We start from the raw sequence: 19,113 nt of genomic DNA, 5'->3' as shown, positions 1-19,113 counted from the left end.
GTCTAGGTGTGATGATAGGAGATACTTTTGTATGTATAGCATATGTGGACACCCCTTCAAAATAGTGGATTTGGCTATTTCAGCCACACCCTTTGCTGATGTGTATAAAATAAAGCACACAGCAATCTCCATAGACAAACATTAGCAGTAGAATGGCTTTACTGAAGAGCTCAATGACTTTCAATGTGGCACTGTCATTGGATGCCACCTTTCCAATCAGTTCATCAACCTCCTGCCCTGCTAGAGCTGCCCGGTCAACTGTAAGTGCTGATATTGTGAAGTGGAAACTTCTAGGAGTAACAACTTCTCAGTCGTGAAGTGGTAGGACACACAAGCTCACAGAATGGGACTGCCTAGTAGTGCATAAGCGCATAAAAAATAATCTGTCCTCTTTTGCAACACTCACTATGACTTCCAAACTGCCTCTGGAAGCAACATCAGCACAATAACTGTTCTTAAGGAGCTTCATGAAATTGGTTTCCATGGCCGAGCAGCCGTACACAAGCCTAAGACCCCTATGCGCAATGCCAAGCGTCGGCTGGAGTGGCTTAAAGCTCACCACCATTGGACTCTGTAGCAGTGTAAATATGTTCTCTGGAGTGATGGATCACGCTTCACCATCTGGCAGTCCTATGGACGAATCTGGGTTTGGCGGATGCCAGGAGAAAGTTACCTTCCCCAATCCATAGTGCCAACCTTAAAATTTGGTGGAGGAGGAATAATGGTTGCAGGGTGTTTTTTAATGGTTCGTGCTAGGCCCCTTAGTTCCAGTGAAGGGACATCTTAATGCTGCAACATACAATGAAATTCCAGACGATTCTGTGCTTCCAACTTTGTGGTAAAATTTTGTGAAGGACCTTTCCTGTTTCAGCATGACAATGCCCCTGTGCACAAAGCGAGGTCCACGGAAATGGTTTGTTGAGGTCGGTGTGGAAGAACTTGACTGGCCTGCACAGAGCCCCGACCTCAACTCCATCAAACACCTTTGGGATGAATTGGAATACCAACTGCGCGCCAGGCCTAATCGTCCAACATCAGTGCCCGACCTTACTAATGTTCTTGTGGCTGAATGGAAGCAATGTTCTAACATCTAGTGGAAAGCCTTCCAAGAAGATTGGAGGCTGTTATACCAACAAAGGGAGGACCAACTCCATGTTAATACCCATGATTTTTGGAATAAGATGTTCAACGAGAAGGTGTCCACATACGTTTGGTCATGTAATGTAGTTTGCTTCCAAGAAGCTGTTTTACTCTATGATCAGAAATGTCTGGGCTTTAATGAATTAATTTTTCAGATGGGAGTTGTAGTTTAACTACACATAAGGGTAACGTTTTTTGCCTAGATAGAAACTCAGTCCCATGACTCTCTTGGCTACTACTGCAAGGACACGCCTACGCTAAATAAAACCATCGACGGTAATCCTTCATTACTAGAACTTGATGCGAGTACTCTCTGACTGTTAGCAAGCTAGTATTTGCACTGTTATAATCAGAACATGGACAACTCGGGGAAAGAGAAGGAAGCGATTCAGCTTATGGCTGACGCTGACAAGAAAGTGAAAACTTCTGGCTCGTTCTTGGGAGGCATGTTTGGGTAAGAACGCTGCAGCAGCAAGAACGATGTCAATAGGGCTAACGTTAGCTAGCGCATCATCAGTAAGCATGCTAATATCTTGCTAAATCAAACTCTCTGGGTATTATTTGTAGATGCCGTTAGAGGCTAATCATTGGCACCAGGCCATGTAGCTATATAATGCTATCACATGTACATACCTCAGTCTAAGCATGCCGTAGTAAACACATTATAAAAATAACGAGCTAACGTTAGTAGCTAGCTACATCATCACGAAGTCTGAGTTTAACCAGTTGGCTAGCTAGCAATACCATTGAGCCTTCTAATTAGCAAACTACCTATCTAAAACGACCTATCTAGTCAGCTAATCTAAGCCCTGAAATATGCAGACAACGTCACTCTGTAGAATTTGGGCAGTGGCTCTGATGTTAACTAGCTACCTATGCATCTTTTGAATGATTTCTGCACATCATATACATGTAGCTACTGACACTGTCTACCACAAACCAGATAAATTAATCCCTTTTCAAGTGTATGTAAACAACCTAGCAGCCGGTCACGACTCTTGGGCCTGTGCAATGAAAGCTAGCTAAAAACGGCCAAGGCCCTAACTTGCATGCATGCATACATTTTAATTGTTCTAATTGCATTTTTTAACGCCTACTCACAATAAATAAAATATAGGGTCATTTGATACAACACATCAATTCGGTCTTGTTTTTTCTCCAACCCTTTCTGAGTGTATATATCTATGAGTGTAATCGTATATGCCACCTTTGTGTGACATATTTATAAATGCATTTGCCAGTAATTTATTCCAATAGAGCAGTAGATGTCTGCCAATTCTAAGGCAACTGCAATGCAGGCCAGTCAGGTTAGTCTCTGGTGCATATAGCCAACCAGACTTGGGAGGATCCCCAATTTAATAGCCTGTCTGTACCGTACAATATTAGTGAACAGAAGAATACTGTTGTGTACATACACTAAGACTTACTGCATTCAGTTCCTGGAAGACATCCAATTGTCTTCTTAATTAAATGAAATGGCTCTCAAATGGGCACCCTAAGGGGGAAAGCAAAGCAATGTAATGGTAGAGGTCTAAATCTGACACATTTTACTCACACTCATTAGAGAAAAGCCTCCCTATATGTCTGGCCTCAGGGCACAGTCTTTCTACTGTACTATAATGGTGGAAAACCATTAACATGCTGTAATGACAATCGTATCAGTTTTAGGTATATCCATTTGGCATCAGTAATGCCTTGTTACTGTGTAGATTGTCAGGAGAGTGTTTAATTTGGTATGATCAATGACTGAATGTAATTTAACACTCTGTTTTTGACTGCAACTAGGCCATGTAGCTAGAGATGTAATCAACAGGAACAGCTGTCAAACTTGCAGCATACCAGATGTATAAGGATGTCTGGTATGCTGCATCAAATAAGGACTGACACAGGGTGGGGCGTAGCCCGACACAGGGTGGGGCGTAGCCCGACACAGGGTGGGGCGTAGCCCGACACAGGGTGGGGCGTAGCCCGACACAGGGTGGGGCGTAGCCCGACACAGGGTGGGGCGTAGCCCGACACAGGGTGGGGCGTAGCCCGACACAGGGTGGGGCGTAGCCCGACACAGGGTGGGGCGTAGCCCGACACAGGGTGGGGCGTAGCCCGACACAGGGTGGGGCGTAGCCCGACACAGGGTGGGGCGTAGCCCGACACAGGGTGGGGCGTAGCCCGACACAGGGTGGGGCGTAGCCTGCTTGATCTTGAGTCTACACACAACAGAGGAACACGGATGAAGCCTTTAAAAACACTGTTTTCTATGTAACCGTGTGGTTATTGGTCCCATGAGTTGCTAATCACCAGCTGTGTACAATGTGTTCTATCTATGTGAGTGATTGGGCAGGATTCAAGTCAGATTGGGGACATTGATTTGAGTAGGCGGGGACATTGATTTGAGTAGGCAGTGACACTGGGTAGCGTATCAGTGACCTGTGGTGTGGACAGGGATTTCAGTTTTGATCAGGCTAAGGAGAGTGTGAGATGGGACTATGACTCAGTGCATTGTTGCTTTAAGTCTAAGAAGTGACCCACAACATATCTACTCTACTCTCCACTCTATGCTCAGGGTGCCTGTATGATGAAGACAATGGCTGTGTTCAAGAGCATCAAAACCGTGGTGTATAATGGATAAATTGAGACTGGCTGACTGATCCACAAATAATATTGAGTAGTTATTTATGATGCAAGGTGATTTGTAGATTAAAAGTCGTCGGCAATGTCGAACGCACCCAAGGATGTCATCCTGGTCAGAGCATCATCCGTCTACAGCTGGAGGAAACTCATAGGGTGTCAGGTCTGGTACTAGATCAGAGGGAAATCTATATCAGCACTGTCCAATATGGTCAGCTGACTGATGTCTTCACTCTATGCAGCATAAGAGCCTGGTCAATAGAAAGTGCTTGGTTGATGAAAGCACTGCACTGCAATTTCAGATATTTTCCACCACATTGTGTCGTGGTCTGTTAATCCTATGTACTTTTCTCTCTACAGCGGACCTCATAAAGTGGAGGAGGCGTGTGAAATGTATTGCAGAGCAGCCAACATGTTCAAGATGGCCAAGAACTGGAACGGTACACTTCTGTCTGCGCTATTTCACACTAAACACGGTTGACCTTGATGGAATGATTTTCCCATTAGTTATTGTGTCAGAGCCGAGGTGTGTGTGCATCTTTGACGAAGGTTTTATTCAAATTGAAATGTTATTTAAACGCTGTCAGTTTAGGAAGACTCAGTTGACCTTTTTCCAGTTGACTCTATAGATAGGCTAGATGTCTGTAATGTCCAGTAGCCTACACGCATGAAAGACCGTGGCAATGTGCTGCCCTCTGTGTGGCGGGAGGGAGTCATTACAACTGTAGTAGAGCAGCGCTATTCTTGGAGGGCTTCGAAGAACACTATTCTTGGAGGGCCCAATGAATTTGCTTCATGTTACTTTTGTGTGTCATTCTGTCTCTCCAGCTGCTGGTAATGCATTCTGCCAGGCCGCCCGGATCCACATGCAGCTCCAGAATAAACACGACTCGGCCACCAGCTTCATCGATGCAGGAAATGCCTTCAAAAAGTCTGACCCCAACGGTGAGACACACAACCAACCAATCAATCAATGTGGTCAGCAAGCAGGGTAACATGATAACATGCATACAGTACATGCAGAAGAAAGTCAAAATAATCAGTAATTAACATGCACCACACAATCAGTCACTTGACTGCAGTATTTCTCAACAAACAGCCTGCTTTAACTTTCATTTTCTACTTGTGTCCCTTATGAAAGCAGCAAGAACATGTAGTGAATCTGTTGTTGGGTGTTCATTTCTCAGGGCTAATAGAAGTCAGTGGTATGAGTTGGTCAGATAGATCCACAGGCAGCAGTGGGAGTTGAGGCTCTAGAGATGTAACTGGAGCAGACTGGGCTCTCTGCAAGTCTACAGGGACAATTCCAGTAATTTCTTAGTGACGTGTGATATGTCCCCGTCTCTCTGGTAGTGTGTCAGAAATCAGGCCACCCAGTATAGGTTGTCTGTTTGTATCTGACGTGGGCCAATCATAATCTGCTCCAGGGTTAGATCAGAGGAGATGGAGCCCTGCTATGTTGCAAACCAATTGTACTTGAGTACCATACAATAAATATCTATTGAATTGAGAAGCTCTCCAGTGCTCCCTCTCCACCTTTGGTATGATTAATACTGTAGAGCCGGAGTCCCCACCCTGGGGTGGTTATTATTGAGGGTAGTTTTCCATGCTGTCTGACTGGAAGTGGATTTATTAATAAAACCCCGGCTGCCGCTCACCCACCAGCAGTGGTGGCGATGGAATTAAAGCCTACTGGAGCCTAGCATATCCTCCTAGCTAGATTCAATACACAGCCAGATGCAAGGAGAAATTATGATTGAATGTTATGAAACCTTGAAATAACCCTGGAGTACAATACAATTAATATTATATAAGATTTATGACATTTTCAGATGGTAACCTAAACCAGAGTATGTGTGCAGAATTGAGCGGTTGGAAGTCCTTTCTAACCGTTCCGCTGATGCTCCTCGCTCACAGGAAGGGAAAAAAAACTGCCACTCAATTCTCTCCATTAACATTACAATGTAACCAACACCCATCAATTTGTGACTACTTAGACCTACCATTTGATTTTGAAGTATTGAAACCAAACTATATGATTTGAATGAAAAGTATTATTATAAACATGAAAAAGTGAATGTAAGAAGCCCTCATCGTTTCAAATAGGTTACATGTCATATTAAACATCATATAAACACTCTAAATAGGTCAGGAGCCAGACAGCCTAAAATTATTTAGGCTATATTATTTCAAGTCTATAGCCTACAAAGAAATACATTGTGAAGCATTTGCGAGTGTGACACACTAGGCTGGTAGAGACTCGGGGAAATTAAGCACTCAGCATTTAAACAGCATTTTGTTGTATTAAATAATAGTCTATAAATTGCGCATATAGGCTGTGACTTGGAATTAAATACAAATTAAACAACAAATGCCTTATTAGGCTCAGTCTAGAAACACCATTTTGGCCAGTCTGTGGCTTCAGGCTCATGCGATGTTGTCTGGAGAGCAGGCCAGCAGCAGAGAATATCCTCTCCACACTGCAGAGCCACTGGGTGTGCTAAACACCATTTTGCCAGGCTGGACAGGGAGGCCGAGTTATTTATTTTTTCTATCGGTAGGTATTTAGGCAAAATCACACAATCAAAATAAAGCTCATATGCCAGGGCTATTGGGCCAAAATCAATGATGGTCTATTGTATAGATAATAGAACAAAAATGAATGAAACTTTTAAGAGATCTGATTCTTTTTGTTTCTATAAATATTTTGCTACAATGATACTTACTTATCTACCCACCTCATTCCTTTCTGTTAGCATGAGCATATAGTAAATACAACATGTTTTCAGGATATGTGTTTTCAGATTCCACAATCATTCTTTAGTGTGGACACTACATCACCACACTCCCTCTCTTGCTCTTGGTCCTCATGTTTGTAAGTCACCTTGATTTAGCACCTGTGTGTTTTATCAGTTTCTTTATGAAAATATTTAGCGAACTCCATGACAGTAGCTAAAGAAAGGGAAATGGATGCTCAGAGGTGACAAAATATTTGTAATGAAAATTAAATTATTGTGCTTTCACTTTTTTCCACAACTCTCCTTTTGGATGTGAACATTTCGACTGTTGTAATATCTATCTAACCTGCTCTATCTGATACTTTCTCTACCTGTCTAACTCTGCCCTCTTCCTTTAATGCTGCCAATAGAGGCTATCAAGTGCTTAAACGCAGCCGTTGATATATACACAGACATGGTAAGACAGACGCTCAAGAAACGGGGACATGCTTGGCCAGAACCAGATAATGCATTGTCATCACAGATTATTTTCTTGTCAGGATTGATCCTTTTAGCCGTAGTTGTAATATTGTTCTGATAATGCCGGTTCTCCTCTTTACTTCCAATGCTATTCTCTCACTAGCGCCCTGCCTATAGTGTAGCCTAGTCCACTTGAGGACGCTCCTCTCTCTCTGTTTCAAGAGGGTAATGTATTGTATCATTAGTATGGCGTGGACACTCGAGGTCTGAAGGCCATTTCAACTGAAACATTTGTATTGTGATGCAGGTTAAGTTAAAGGACTTGGCTATCTACCGTATCTAGCTGTATTTATGACTGGAGTGGCTCTTCTCCGTAATGTCATTTAGTGATGATTTCACGCCTCTGTCCACTTAGTAATGATCAGGACGCAGAGTATTTCCTTGTCTGGCCACATTAGTAAGGTAAAACTCCCGGCTCCAGTATTGATTCCTGTCCTGTGTTTTGCTCGTCCAGGGAAGGTTCACCATCGCAGCCAAACATCACATCACCATCGCAGAGATCTACGAGTCAGAACTGGTGGATATAGAGAAGGTACGTTTTAATGTTGTATATGGACTAATATAGTATATGGACTAATAAGGTGTTAATCTGTGTATAGCAAGAGTAAAATACATTATTTGGAATAGTTGACCAGTTTCATTTCCTTATTGGTGATTTAAAGAAAAGTGTACATTTACAAATAAAATTCCTTTGCAATTTCTGGATTTTTACTCAAACTGTTATGGTTTCCCATTCCCCCTGGTCCTGCTCTAGGCCATCGCCCACTATGAGCAGGCAGCAGACTACTACAAAGGAGAGGAGTCCAACAGTTCTGCCAACAAGTGTCTGCTGAAGGTGGGGGCCTACGCCGCTCAGTTAGAACAATACTCCAAGGCCATTGAGATCTACGAACAGGTGTGTGTCCCACCTCTGCATGCATTCTTGTGTGTGCGCATGTGTGTCTGAACAGAAACTGATTTGTAAATTAGTGGTTTCCCAATTTAAATTGATGAACACAGTGAATCAACAATGTGTGTCTCTCTCTCCAGGTGGGATCCAGCACCATGGATAACCCCCTGCTGAAATACAGCGCCAAAGAGTACTTCTTCAAAGCTTCTCTGTGTCACTTCATCGTGGATGAACTCAATGCTAAGGTCAGTTAGCAATTAGCAGCATCATGTCCACTACACCAGAAGGTTCAGTGCTTTTCTCATTAGTAATCTGACTGCTCATTAATTTCTGCAGCTTGCTGTGGAGAAGTACGAGGAGATGTTCCCAGCTTTTTCAGACTCAAGAGAGTGTAAACTGTTGAAGGTAGGTCGGTGACTCCATCGAAAGCCTTCTATTTGTTAATTGTATCCCTTTTGTCAGGGATCATCAACTTGATTCAGCCGTGCGCAGCTCGTTTTTCTTAAACAGATGGTCAGGGGGTCAGATATTTGATTAAAATATCATTTCAAACCGTGCTTACATTAGTATATGGTCACATACAGGACCAGTCAAAAGTTTGGACACCTACTCATTCCAGGGTTCTTTATTTTTACTATTTTCTACATTGTAGAATAAAAGAAGCCATCACAACTATGAAACAACACATGCAATCATGTAGTAACCAAAAAAGTGTTAAACAAATCAAAATATATTTTATATTTGAGATTCTTCAAAGTAGCCACCCTTTGCCTTCATGACAGCTTTGCACACTTGACATTCTCTCAACCAGCTTCATGAGGTAGTCACCTGGAATGCATTTCAATTAACAGGTGTGCCTTAAGTTAAATTTGTGGAATTTCTTTCCTTAATCCGTTTGAGCCAATCAGTTGTGTGTTGACAAGGTAGGGGTGGTATACAGAAGATAGCTGTGTTTGGGAAAAGACCAAGTCCATATTATGGCAAGAACAGCTAAAATAAGCAAAGTGAAACAATAGTCCATCATTACTTTGAGACATGAAGGTCAGTCAATATGGAAAATTAAGAACTTTGAAAGTTTCTTCATGTGCTGTTGCAAAAACGACAAGCGCTATGATGAAACTGGCTCTCATGAGGACCGTCACAGGAAAGGAAGACCCAGAGTTACCTCTGCTGCAGAGGATAGGTTCATTAGTTACCAACCTCAGAAATTGCAGCCCAAAAAATGCTTCAGAGTTCAAGTAACAGACATTTCAACATCAACTGTTCATGCAGTCTCCTCTGAATCAGGTCTTCATGGTTGAATTGCTGAAAAGAAACCACTACTAAAGGACACCAATAATAAGAAGAGACTTGCTTGGGCCAAGAAATATGAGTAATTGACATTAGACTGGTGGAAATCTGTCCTTTGGTCTGACGAGTCCAAATTTGAGATTTTTGTTTCTAACCGCTGTGTCTTTGTGAGACGCAGAGTAGGTGAACGAATGATCTCCACATGTGTGGTTCCCACCGTGAAGCATGGAGGAGGAGGTGTGATGGTGCTTTGCTGGTGACACTGTCTGTGATTTATTTAGAATTCAAGGCACACTTAACCAGTATGGCTACCACAGCATTCTGCAGCAATACACCATCCCATCTGGTTAGCGCTTAGTGGGACTATCATTTGTTTTTCAACAGGACAATGACCCAACACCCCTCCAGGTTGTGTAAGGGCTATTTGACCAAGAAGGAGAGTGCTGCATCAGATGACCTGGCATCCACAATCACCCAACCTCACGGCAGTTGAGATGGTTTGCTATGAGTTGGATGGCAGAGTGAAGGAAAAGCAGCAAACAAGTGCTCAGCATATGTGGGAACTCCTTCAAGACTGTTGGAAAAACATTCCAGGTGAAGCTGGTTGAGAGAATGCCAAGTGTGTGCAAAACTGTCAAGGCAAAGGGTGGCTACTTTGAAGAATCTCAAATATAAAATATATTTTGATTTTACTTTTTTTTGTTGGCTACTGCATAATTCCATGTGTTATTTCAGTTATTCTACAATGTAGAAAATAGTACAATTTCAAGAAAAACCCTTGAATGAGTAGGTGTCCAAACTTTTGACTGGTATTGTATGCCTCAATATGCCTGAGAATACTTTGAAACAGATTTCTGATTTGCTGGTGTTATGACAGTCTTATGTCCAACAAGACATAAGAACTTTGGGGCCAAATACACTTACCTGTGGGCTTCCAGTTGAGGAGCACTGCATTATGGTGTTGGTCACGGTAACGGATTGAAGTCACAGTATAATAAATCGCAATGCACTTGCATAATATGACGTATGTCATCCACTACCAATGTGTGCCTCTGATGCATGGCAGCCATTTTGTGGAAGCCACCTGACAACCTCACTGTTTTACAGAAACTCCTGGACGCTCATGAGGAACAGAACTGTGAAGCTTTCACTGAAGCAGTAAGTCTTCATTTTGGATTGATTCACCAGGCTAGCTCCTTTGTTGTTGCTTATAATTGAATTAGTGAAAGTCAGGTCTTCAGTACATGTCTTTCATGATTAGTCATTCAATATGTAATTCTTTAATGGGGGGAGGATGGATTTCTTTATTTGAACAGGTTCTTAGACTTCATCTTATTCCCTCCCTCAGATTAAAGAGTTTGATTCCATCTCTCGTCTGGACCAATGGCAGACTACCATGCTGCTGCGCATCAAGAAGACCATCCAGGGGGATGAGGGGGACCTGAAGTGAGACTACACCGGGGGGAACATTTCACCACAGGGGCACACATGGCATGCCACCCCCACTCCATTACCCCCCCCCCTTACTCTCTCATCTCACATTGCACAAAAACAATGTTGAGGTTCTTATAGTTACAGTATGAGTTAGTTACAAGTTAACTTCAGCTGCAATGTGTAGGCCTATAGAGAATCTGTAGAAGAGTACGTGTACCCTGTTCATTCCGAATGTTATGTTGAATTCTATTATATGAAGTTATCAGTTGCTCTCGTATTAATATTGCCAAACCCTAGTTAGGATGTGGATCTAGTCATACCTCTTAATGGAGGATAGAGCCTGTACATTTCCTGTTTAGTGGTGAGTAACCTCAGTAGGGCAGAGAGGCATTCTACTAATGCATAAACACTGCATGATTTGTACAGTTGTAATTAATTATTATATAGGTTTAGCACATGTGACTAATCTAGAAATTAGTATTTAAATATATTTAAAGATTACTTATGATGTTGTAAGCTTATTTCCATTCTTTCCTTGGCTTCCAACTTGAAAATGTCTTAAAGGGATTTAGAAAGGAAATATCCATTACTTCCAATATCATAAACGGTTGTTGTAAACTAAAGAATTCTAGCCTGAGTGATGACATTTACATTTACATTTAAGTCATTTAGCAGACGCTCTTATCCAGAGCGACTTACAAATTGGAAAGTTCATACATATTCATCCCGGTCCCCCGTGGGAATTGAACCCTGGACCCCCCGTGGGAATTAAACCCACAACCCTGGCGTTGCAAGCGCCATGCTCTACCAACTGAGCCACACGGGACCGAATAAGAATTGTTTCATATCCAAAACAGCCAGGAAAAATGTCTTAATGATGACAATTGATAAACAATCAAGACATGACCAGAGAGCATATGGGAAATAAAGTATCCAAAGTTGGCTTTATTTTTTTTCCCCATATAATCTTATTCTGTATTATTTACGAGGGTGTTCTTTACAAATGTTTTGGTTTACCTGCCAATGTGACTAATTCTGCTTGTGTAAAAAAATAAAGTATTTTTTTAATGCAGAGCAAACAAAGAAGAAAAAAAAGCTAAGAATGAATTGCACTCTTGCCAGAGCAGTGTCACACTGAAATAACAGGCTGGAAGTAACTCATGTTGGTGTATACTAGTGCCCACCTGCTGGCAACTAGCAGAACTGCATGTCATTGTGTGTTTTATAGCATTGTGCAACATTTCCTAGTAGTGATGAACTGAGCCACCCTTGATGTTGGGGGGGGGCAGTCAGCCAGCATATCAAGCTTCTTTCAGGTGGAATAGTGCCCTTTTTTATTTGGTCTGTGAGAATGGACTGTAATAAAGACATATCTATAATTCTCAGTACTGATATTGCTTTTTGTCAAACAGAAAAAGGAAAACCCCATCTGAAGAGTTTGAAAATGATATGTACAGTACCAGTCAAGTTTGGACACTACAATATTTTCTACATTGCAGAATAATAGTGAAGTCATCAAAACTATGAAATAACACATACAGAATCATGTAACAACCAAGAAAGTGTTAAACAAGTCAAAATATTTTCTATTTGAAATTATTCAAAGTAGCCAGCCTTTGCCTTGACAGCTTTGCACACTTGGCATTCTCTCAACCAGCTTCATGAGGAATGCTTTTCCAATAGACTTGAAGGAGTTCCCACATATGCTGAGCTACTTTTCCTTCATTCTGCGGTCCAACTCACCCCAAACCATATCAATTGGGTTGATGTCGGGTGATTGTGAAGGCCAGGTCATCTGATGCAGCACTCCATCAGTCTCCTTCGTCAAATAGCCCTTACACAGCCTGGAGGTGTGTTGGATCATTGTCCTGTTGGAAAAACAAATGATAGTCACACTAAACGCAAACCAGCTGGGATGGCATATCGCTGCAGAATGCTGTGGTAGCCATATTGGTTAAGTGTGCCTTGAATTCTAAATAAATCAGTGTCACCAGCAAAGCACCCCACACCAATCACACATCCTCCTCCATGCTTCACGGTGGGAACTACACGTGCAGAGATCATCCCTTCACCTACTCTGCGTCTCACAAAGACACGGCTGTTGGAACCAAAAATCTCAAATTTGGACTCATCAGACCAATGGACAGATTTACACCAGTCTAATGTCCATTGCAATTCACCTTCTGAATGGCACACACACACAATCCATGTCTCAATTGTCTCAAGGGTTAAAAATCCTTCTTTAACCTGTCTCCTCCCCTTCATCTACACTGATTGAAGTGGAATTAACAAGTGACATCAATAAGGGATCAAAGCTTTCATCTGGTCAGTCTATGTCAAGGAAAGAGCAGGTGTCCTTAATATTTTGTACACTCAGTTACATTCAATTACACATGACGACCTACACCACAGTATATTCAGTGGACACCATGTCTTCCACAGTACCAATGTCCTCTGTTACACTGTGTTGTCCCTCAGTGGAGACTGTCTGTGTCTCAGTCTTCAGTTCTGACGTCTTCACTGTAACACACTCCTGCTCAGAGATAGGGGCACACTCTGGCTCCTCAGGATCCGCAATGGCCGTTATCTCTGAACCAGGCCCAGCTTCCGAACCTGGAGCCAGGATGGTTTGTGACACTGCAGTTTCCAGCACAGATGGGGTCAAAATAGTAGAGGTCTCTGAAACAGAAACTGGGGCAAACATGGCCCCTGAGACAGTGACAGGGACAGAGAGAGACACAGTCTGGACAGGGAGGGTACCGGAGGACGACGGGGAAACCGGGATGGAGTGAGACACAGTGACAGGGATAGAGGACACGGAGAAGGGGACAGAGACAGTGGATCCATCCAGAGAGATGACACCGGCCCCGTCTGTGGTGACAATGGGTAGGTGGGTCCCTGCCGGCATCTCTGTCTGGATGACCGTGAACCCACCCAGGGTGGTGTGGCTGACCAGGGTGATGGTCCCTGAGTCGCCCCAGTTGGCTGAAAGGGTGAAGGGCTCACCATGTACCAACATGGCCCCCTCCTGGAGCCTACCTCCAACTCCACTCTCCCCCTCCACCTTTCCAACCACTACATTTTCAACTTTTACTTTCCTACCAGGGCATCTGGGTTTCTTAGTCTTTACCTCATGTTGTACTTCAGGACCACCAGGTAGTTCTTCCATAGAGTGTTTTGTTCATGAGTCTGTTGATTGAAGAGCACGTCTTTAGGCTTTTGCAGCACAGATGTCTCCAAAATAACTTATTACATGTATAATAATTCTAGGTATTGTGTTAGTATGAAAACTAGAAGGTGTAGTAACATACCATGGTGTCTGTGTACAGTGGACTAGTGTAGTAACATACCATGGTGTCTGTGTACAGTGGACTAGCGTAGTAACATATGGTCTGTCTGTGTACAGTGGACTAGCGTAGTAACATATGGTCTGTCTGCATACAGTGGACTAGTGTAGTAACATATGGTCTGTCTGCGTACAGTGGACTAGTGTAGTAACATATGGTCTGTCTGCGTACATTGGACTAGTGTAGTAACATATGGTCTGTCTGTGTACAGTGGACTAGTGTAGTAACATATGGTCTGTCTGCGTACAGTGGACTAGTGTAGTAACATATGGTCTGTCTGCGTACAGTGGACTAGTGTAGTAACATATGGTCTGTCTGCGTACAGTGGACTAGTGTAGTAACATATGGTCTGTCTGCGTACAGTGGACTAGTGTAGTAACATATGGTCTGTCTGCGTACATTGGACTAGTGTAGTAACATATGGTCTGTCTGCATACAGTGGACTAGTGTAGTAACATATGGTCTGTCTGCGTACAGTGGACTAGTGTAGTAACATATGGTCTGTCTGCGTACAGTGGACTTGTCCGTGAAGAATTCTGAAGGACACATGTAAGGCTTCTTCCCTGTTTGAATCCTCTGGTGCCTCTGGAGGGCATTCAGCGGGGTGAACTGCTTATCACAATCTGTACAGTGGTACGGAAGCTCACCTGAGACAGAACATACAGAGGTCAAACAGGGGTTAAAGGTCAGCAGTAATAAGTTACTATGAATGGAAGCACTCTGGGCGAAGGCCCGACCACAGAGTTCACACTTGTAAGGCCTGGAGCCCGTGTGGATTCTGGAGTGGTGTTTCAGGTATTCTTTAGAGGCAAAGCTTTTCCCACAGCTCTCACACATAAAAGGCATCTCTCCTATAACACAAAACAACACAAATATGTAAAGGCTGGTTTGTGTAGATAGGGTTCACAGATGCTGACACTGAAATGGACACAGAAATGGTATCAAAAGCCCAACCTAACATGTAGAGTATTGTGTCTCTGGGTAAGAGATGAACATCTTACCTGTATGGGCCCTCTTGTGATAACACAACATGTGGTTCTGGCTGAACCTTGCATCACACTGGTCACAGGCGAAAGGCTTCTCTCCTGTGTGAGTCCTGTGGTGTGTCTTGAGAGCTGAGCTCTGGGAAAACTTGGCTTCACAGTCAGTGCAGGAGTAGGGCTTGTCTCCTGTGTGTGTTCTCTCGTGTAGCGTCAACGCTGTCTTAGAGCTCAGCGCCTTGTTACACACAAGACAGGTGTGCCGCACACCACCTCCCTCATGCACCTAGACGTAGAGAAGAGTAGATATTTATTGTCTCAATAAATGATTAGACTTGCAGCAAATAGAAACTGAAGAGGAAATACCATGTTCATATATTGTAGTGCATTTGGTTTAGCCATTTACAGCTCTAGTTAAAAGTAATGCACTAGGGGAACAGGACGTCAATCCAGAGAATCCTACATAAAAGTGCTACAAAAGCAATCCCAAATCCCCCGACTGAGACCGGTCCTAACCTTTCGTCGGAGGCGCGTCACGTCCTTCTTGCATTTGAACATCTTGGTGCAGACCTCGCAGGGGTACAGTCTCTCGTCACTGTGGAATTGTCTCTGATGGATCCTCAGGTTTCAACGGTTGGCAAAAGTCTGCTGGCAGGTGTCACAATGGTATGTCACCTCCCCCTGCACACCGTGGCTCGTCCTGGTGGGCATGGTAACACTGGAGGAGTGTAGTTATTAGAGATGTGATCAGAACAACAATGAAAAGTTGAGATTTTAGGTTTTCTATCCCTTTTAAAAGTGCTCAAAGCACTTTACATTGTACAGTACATTGGGCTCCCCTCATTTGCAAACCCAACAATCCATCCAACAAACGTGTAACTAATGTGTAATGTCCAACTCCACCTCCTTAAAGTGCTTCAGGTAGCTCTTATCATCGTGGAAGGTCTGTTGACACTTGCCACACTTGTTTTGGGTGTCAGCATGTCTGGATGATCTGTTGAGGGCACCTTCCTCACCCATCGCTTCCTTCCTGGGGAAGAAAAGTGAGTCATCAGGACAATCCTATGGTTTATCTCCTTCCATATCATCGACGTCTGTTGACCTCAGCCCCGCCCCCCTTTTTCAGGCAGCAGCTCTGGAAGGGCCTCTCCTGCCTCCTTCTGTGTAATAACAATAAACATCACAATCAATTGGATTTATACAGCACTTTTTCAAAATGCTTCACACACCTCAAAGCATGTCACCATAGCAACTACCTGTGTATTCTCAGTGTTCTCCTCTTGACCGGCTGTCTTGGTCTGAGTGTTGTCAGGCAGATCCTCCGTCTGCGTCTTGGTCTGGTCCTTCATCTTCCTCACGTACTTCTTCTTAGGAATGTCAACGAAGACTCTGCGGCCTGCCAGCCTGTTACTTTTCCTCCCAGAGATCTCAGCATCTTCATTCACCTCTGATCTCTCCTCCTCAGCTGTGACCGGGACTGTTGCCCTTTTCAGCGTCCTCTCCCTCCTCTCTGGTCTTGTTGGATAGGTCGGCCTCTTGGTGGAGGCTCTTTTGGGAATTTTGTTTACTCCGACCCCCAGCACCCCCTCCTCTACATCATCCAAATCAGCCTCCTTGTCTTGTGACATGGATGATTTAGCCCCATGCAGACTCGAGCTGCCTTCATCGAGAACCGAGCTGCAAGACTCCATAAAGCTTTTACACTCAAACAGTGTCGCCACTTCACAGATCACGCCAATCTTGTTTTCAGCAAACTTTTCATCCACCTCCAGTTTGCCAGTGTATATATATTCCAAGAAACTGGTGAAATCAGTGTTTCGGACGTTCCCCAAGAATAGTTTCTTAGGTGGGTCCGGGGCCAGTAGGATGTTCTTGAAGTAGCCGCTGGAGGCAGCTAGTACCACCTGGTGAGCCTCAAACTCCTCCAGCTCACCATGGAAGGCCACCTGGACTGTGACATCACACAGGTGGCTGTGCAGTCTCAGCTGGTGAATTGACTGAAGCATGTCCTCATGGTGGGAGGGTGAGGAGAGATGGACCACTTGGTCACTCATGTTTCATACTGTCAATAGTGGAAAAAGTACCCAATTTTCATACTTGAGTAAAAGTAAAGATACCCAAGTAGAAAATGACAAAAAAAAAGTGAAAGTTACACTGTAAAATACTACAAGTAAAACTCTAAAAGTGTTTGGTTTTAAATATACTTTACTATCAAAAGTAAATGCAATTGTAAAAATTTACTCAAGTATCAAAAGTAAAAGTATAAATCATTTTAAATTGCTCAAATGTTCATGTTTTTTTAATTTACAGATAGCCAGGGGCACACTCCAACTCAGACATAAAAAGAAGCATGTGTGTTTAGTGAGTCCTCCAGATTAGAAGCAGTAGGGATGACCAGGGATTTTCTCTGAACCGTTTTCCAGTCCTGCTAAGCATTCAAAATATAACTGGTACTTTTTGGTGTCAGTGAAAAATATTGGAGTAAGAAGTTCATTATTGTCTTTAGGAATGTAGTGAAGTAAAAGTTGTCAAAAATGTAAATAGTAAAGTAAGGTTAAGATACCCCCCAAAAAGACTTAAATAGTACTTAAAAGTATTTTTACTTAAAAGTACTTTACACCACTGCATACTGTTGTTAAACAAATGTTACAGGAACATATCAATAATCATGCAACGTAATAGCAATCAATTTCTGGCTGAAGTGAACTATTTAAAAAAAATAGTGACCACCATGTAACTTCTCAATTAGTGTGACCATATGAATTATATCTAGATATTCACATAGCTAGTTAGCTAGCAAGCTATAATGGTTTAGGCCTACGCTTGGGGTTATCTAGTTAGATAACCATATAGTTAGGTGGCTGGTTAGCTAGCTAGCTAGACGGTTGGAAAAAGCTACGTTAGGTAAGATCAGAAACGAGTTTGACAATCAGCTGCTTATTGTTTTCACTGGCTAGCTGTCGAAACATTGTACGCGGGGAAATGTCATATACTTGTAACGTTAGCTAGCTAGTTTATTTAATAGCAAACAAGTGAGTTAGCAGCAAGCTAAACTAGCTAGCTAGAAAAAAAGCCACGCCAACAATCTAACTAGTCAAAGACAGAAAAACGATTGATGGTTGTTTTTCAATAAAACACTTTATCTTGCAGTGTTTCAATGTTATGGTCAGTAAGCAACAGTGAACTATGTGCAATGAACGTGTACGCATCTCAACCAGCTCTCTTACCGTAAATTTGGTAAAACGACAGCCCTTCACAAATCCATCATAACGAAAGTATTTTCTGTCAAATCTGCACCCGATATCGAGAGATGCGTTTTAACCACGGGCATATTGGATAGAATCGGTCCACTTCAGCTGATGTGGGATCAGTTCTTAATACCTGAACTCCCCACACCTGGTTGTCTAGGGCTTTATTGAAAGGAAAGACCAAAAACCTGCAGACACAAGGCCCTCCGTGGAATGAGTTTGACACCCCTGACATAAATCATTATTAGACTATAATACAGATCAGGGTGTCTCAATATCTTTTCAAATTGAAGACATTTCATTCGTCATTATGCAGAAGAAAAACAAAACATTTTGAGAAACATGTCTTTTGAATGGCCAGCCTTGAATTCAGAGATTAGAGAATTCCATTCCTTTTTTAAAATCAGTATCCACATGGTGGTGCCATTTAATTGTATTTCAATGTTGTGCCATCAGGCCTGAAGGCCTAGCCTTGCCATAGGCCTGTAAGGCAGCTCTTGGATAAGTGCAAACACTGTAGTTATAGTCTTCTTCAGTCTGGACCTTGATTATTTGAATTCTGGGTGTTAGTGCTGGGCTGGAACAAAAGCCTGCACACCCAGGACTTGAAGTTGGAGATCCCTGGTATTCTCATTTATTAATTTATTGTAAAAGTTGGACATTTTGCCTGAGAAGAGCAATAAAACAGAAGCCTTGATAGTTGATTCCACTTGAACCACATCCACCTCACAAATCAGCCCCATGTTTACCAAAATGTAGTCTGTCATTCCAAGGTTGTATGCTAAGCTACTTTAGGAGGAATCACTGGGGGCCTGTGAAGCTGCCAGTGGTTTTTTATTGACAGAGGAAATCCATATACCTTACATTTCCCATAATGACTTCTGCAAGCATTCGGCCATTTCC

The 19,113-nt window shown here is 42.8% G+C and overlaps 2 protein-coding genes across 5 annotated transcripts; one reads left to right on the top strand and one right to left on the bottom strand.

Annotated features, from left to right (window-relative positions):
* The first annotated feature begins 1,365 nt into the window (after window positions 1–1,365).
* LOC129825342 (beta-soluble NSF attachment protein-like) lies at window positions 1,366–12,020 on the top strand. 2 transcript variants are annotated; one of them, XM_055885364.1, is made up of 10 exons: window positions 1,366–1,594; window positions 4,126–4,205; window positions 4,594–4,710; window positions 6,914–6,960; window positions 7,477–7,554; window positions 7,777–7,917; window positions 8,052–8,156; window positions 8,248–8,316; window positions 10,309–10,359; window positions 10,550–12,020. In XM_055885364.1, the coding sequence occupies exons 1-10, from the start codon at window positions 1,497–1,499 to the stop codon at window positions 10,649–10,651; spliced, it is 888 nt and encodes a 295-aa protein (XP_055741339.1). In that variant the 5' UTR covers window positions 1,366–1,496; the 3' UTR covers window positions 10,652–12,020. The 2 variants fall into 2 exon arrangements, with proteins under 2 accessions (XP_055741339.1, XP_055741340.1); XM_055885365.1 differs by lacking the exons at window positions 1,366–1,594; window positions 4,126–4,205; window positions 6,914–6,960 and having other exon boundaries at window positions 4,603–4,710.
* LOC129825345 (GDNF-inducible zinc finger protein 1-like) lies at window positions 11,436–18,340 on the bottom strand. 3 transcript variants are annotated; one of them, XM_055885366.1, is made up of 6 exons: window positions 18,190–18,340; window positions 15,479–15,992; window positions 14,984–15,248; window positions 14,496–14,833; window positions 13,766–13,824; window positions 11,436–12,503 (listed from the first exon to the last, which is right to left on the bottom strand). In XM_055885366.1, exons 2-6 carry the CDS (start codon window positions 15,518–15,520, stop codon window positions 12,347–12,349), a joined length of 861 nt encoding a protein of 286 aa, XP_055741341.1. In that variant the 5' UTR covers window positions 15,521–15,992; window positions 18,190–18,340; the 3' UTR covers window positions 11,436–12,346. The 3 variants fall into 3 exon arrangements, with proteins under 3 accessions (XP_055741341.1, XP_055741343.1, XP_055741342.1); XM_055885368.1 differs by having other exon boundaries at window positions 14,496–14,629; XM_055885367.1 differs by lacking the exons at window positions 11,436–12,503; window positions 13,766–13,824; window positions 14,496–14,833; window positions 14,984–15,248 and adding an exon at window positions 16,219–17,024 and having other exon boundaries at window positions 15,516–16,122.
* Between the last annotated feature and the right edge of the window lie 773 nt (window positions 18,341–19,113).

This window comes from Salvelinus fontinalis, chromosome 27, assembly GCF_029448725.1.
Source record: "Salvelinus fontinalis isolate EN_2023a chromosome 27, ASM2944872v1, whole genome shotgun sequence".
NCBI lineage: Eukaryota > Metazoa > Chordata > Actinopteri > Salmoniformes > Salmonidae > Salvelinus > Salvelinus fontinalis.
Note: the sequence above shows the minus strand (reverse complement) of the source record. Positions and strands in the feature narration are given on the sequence as shown.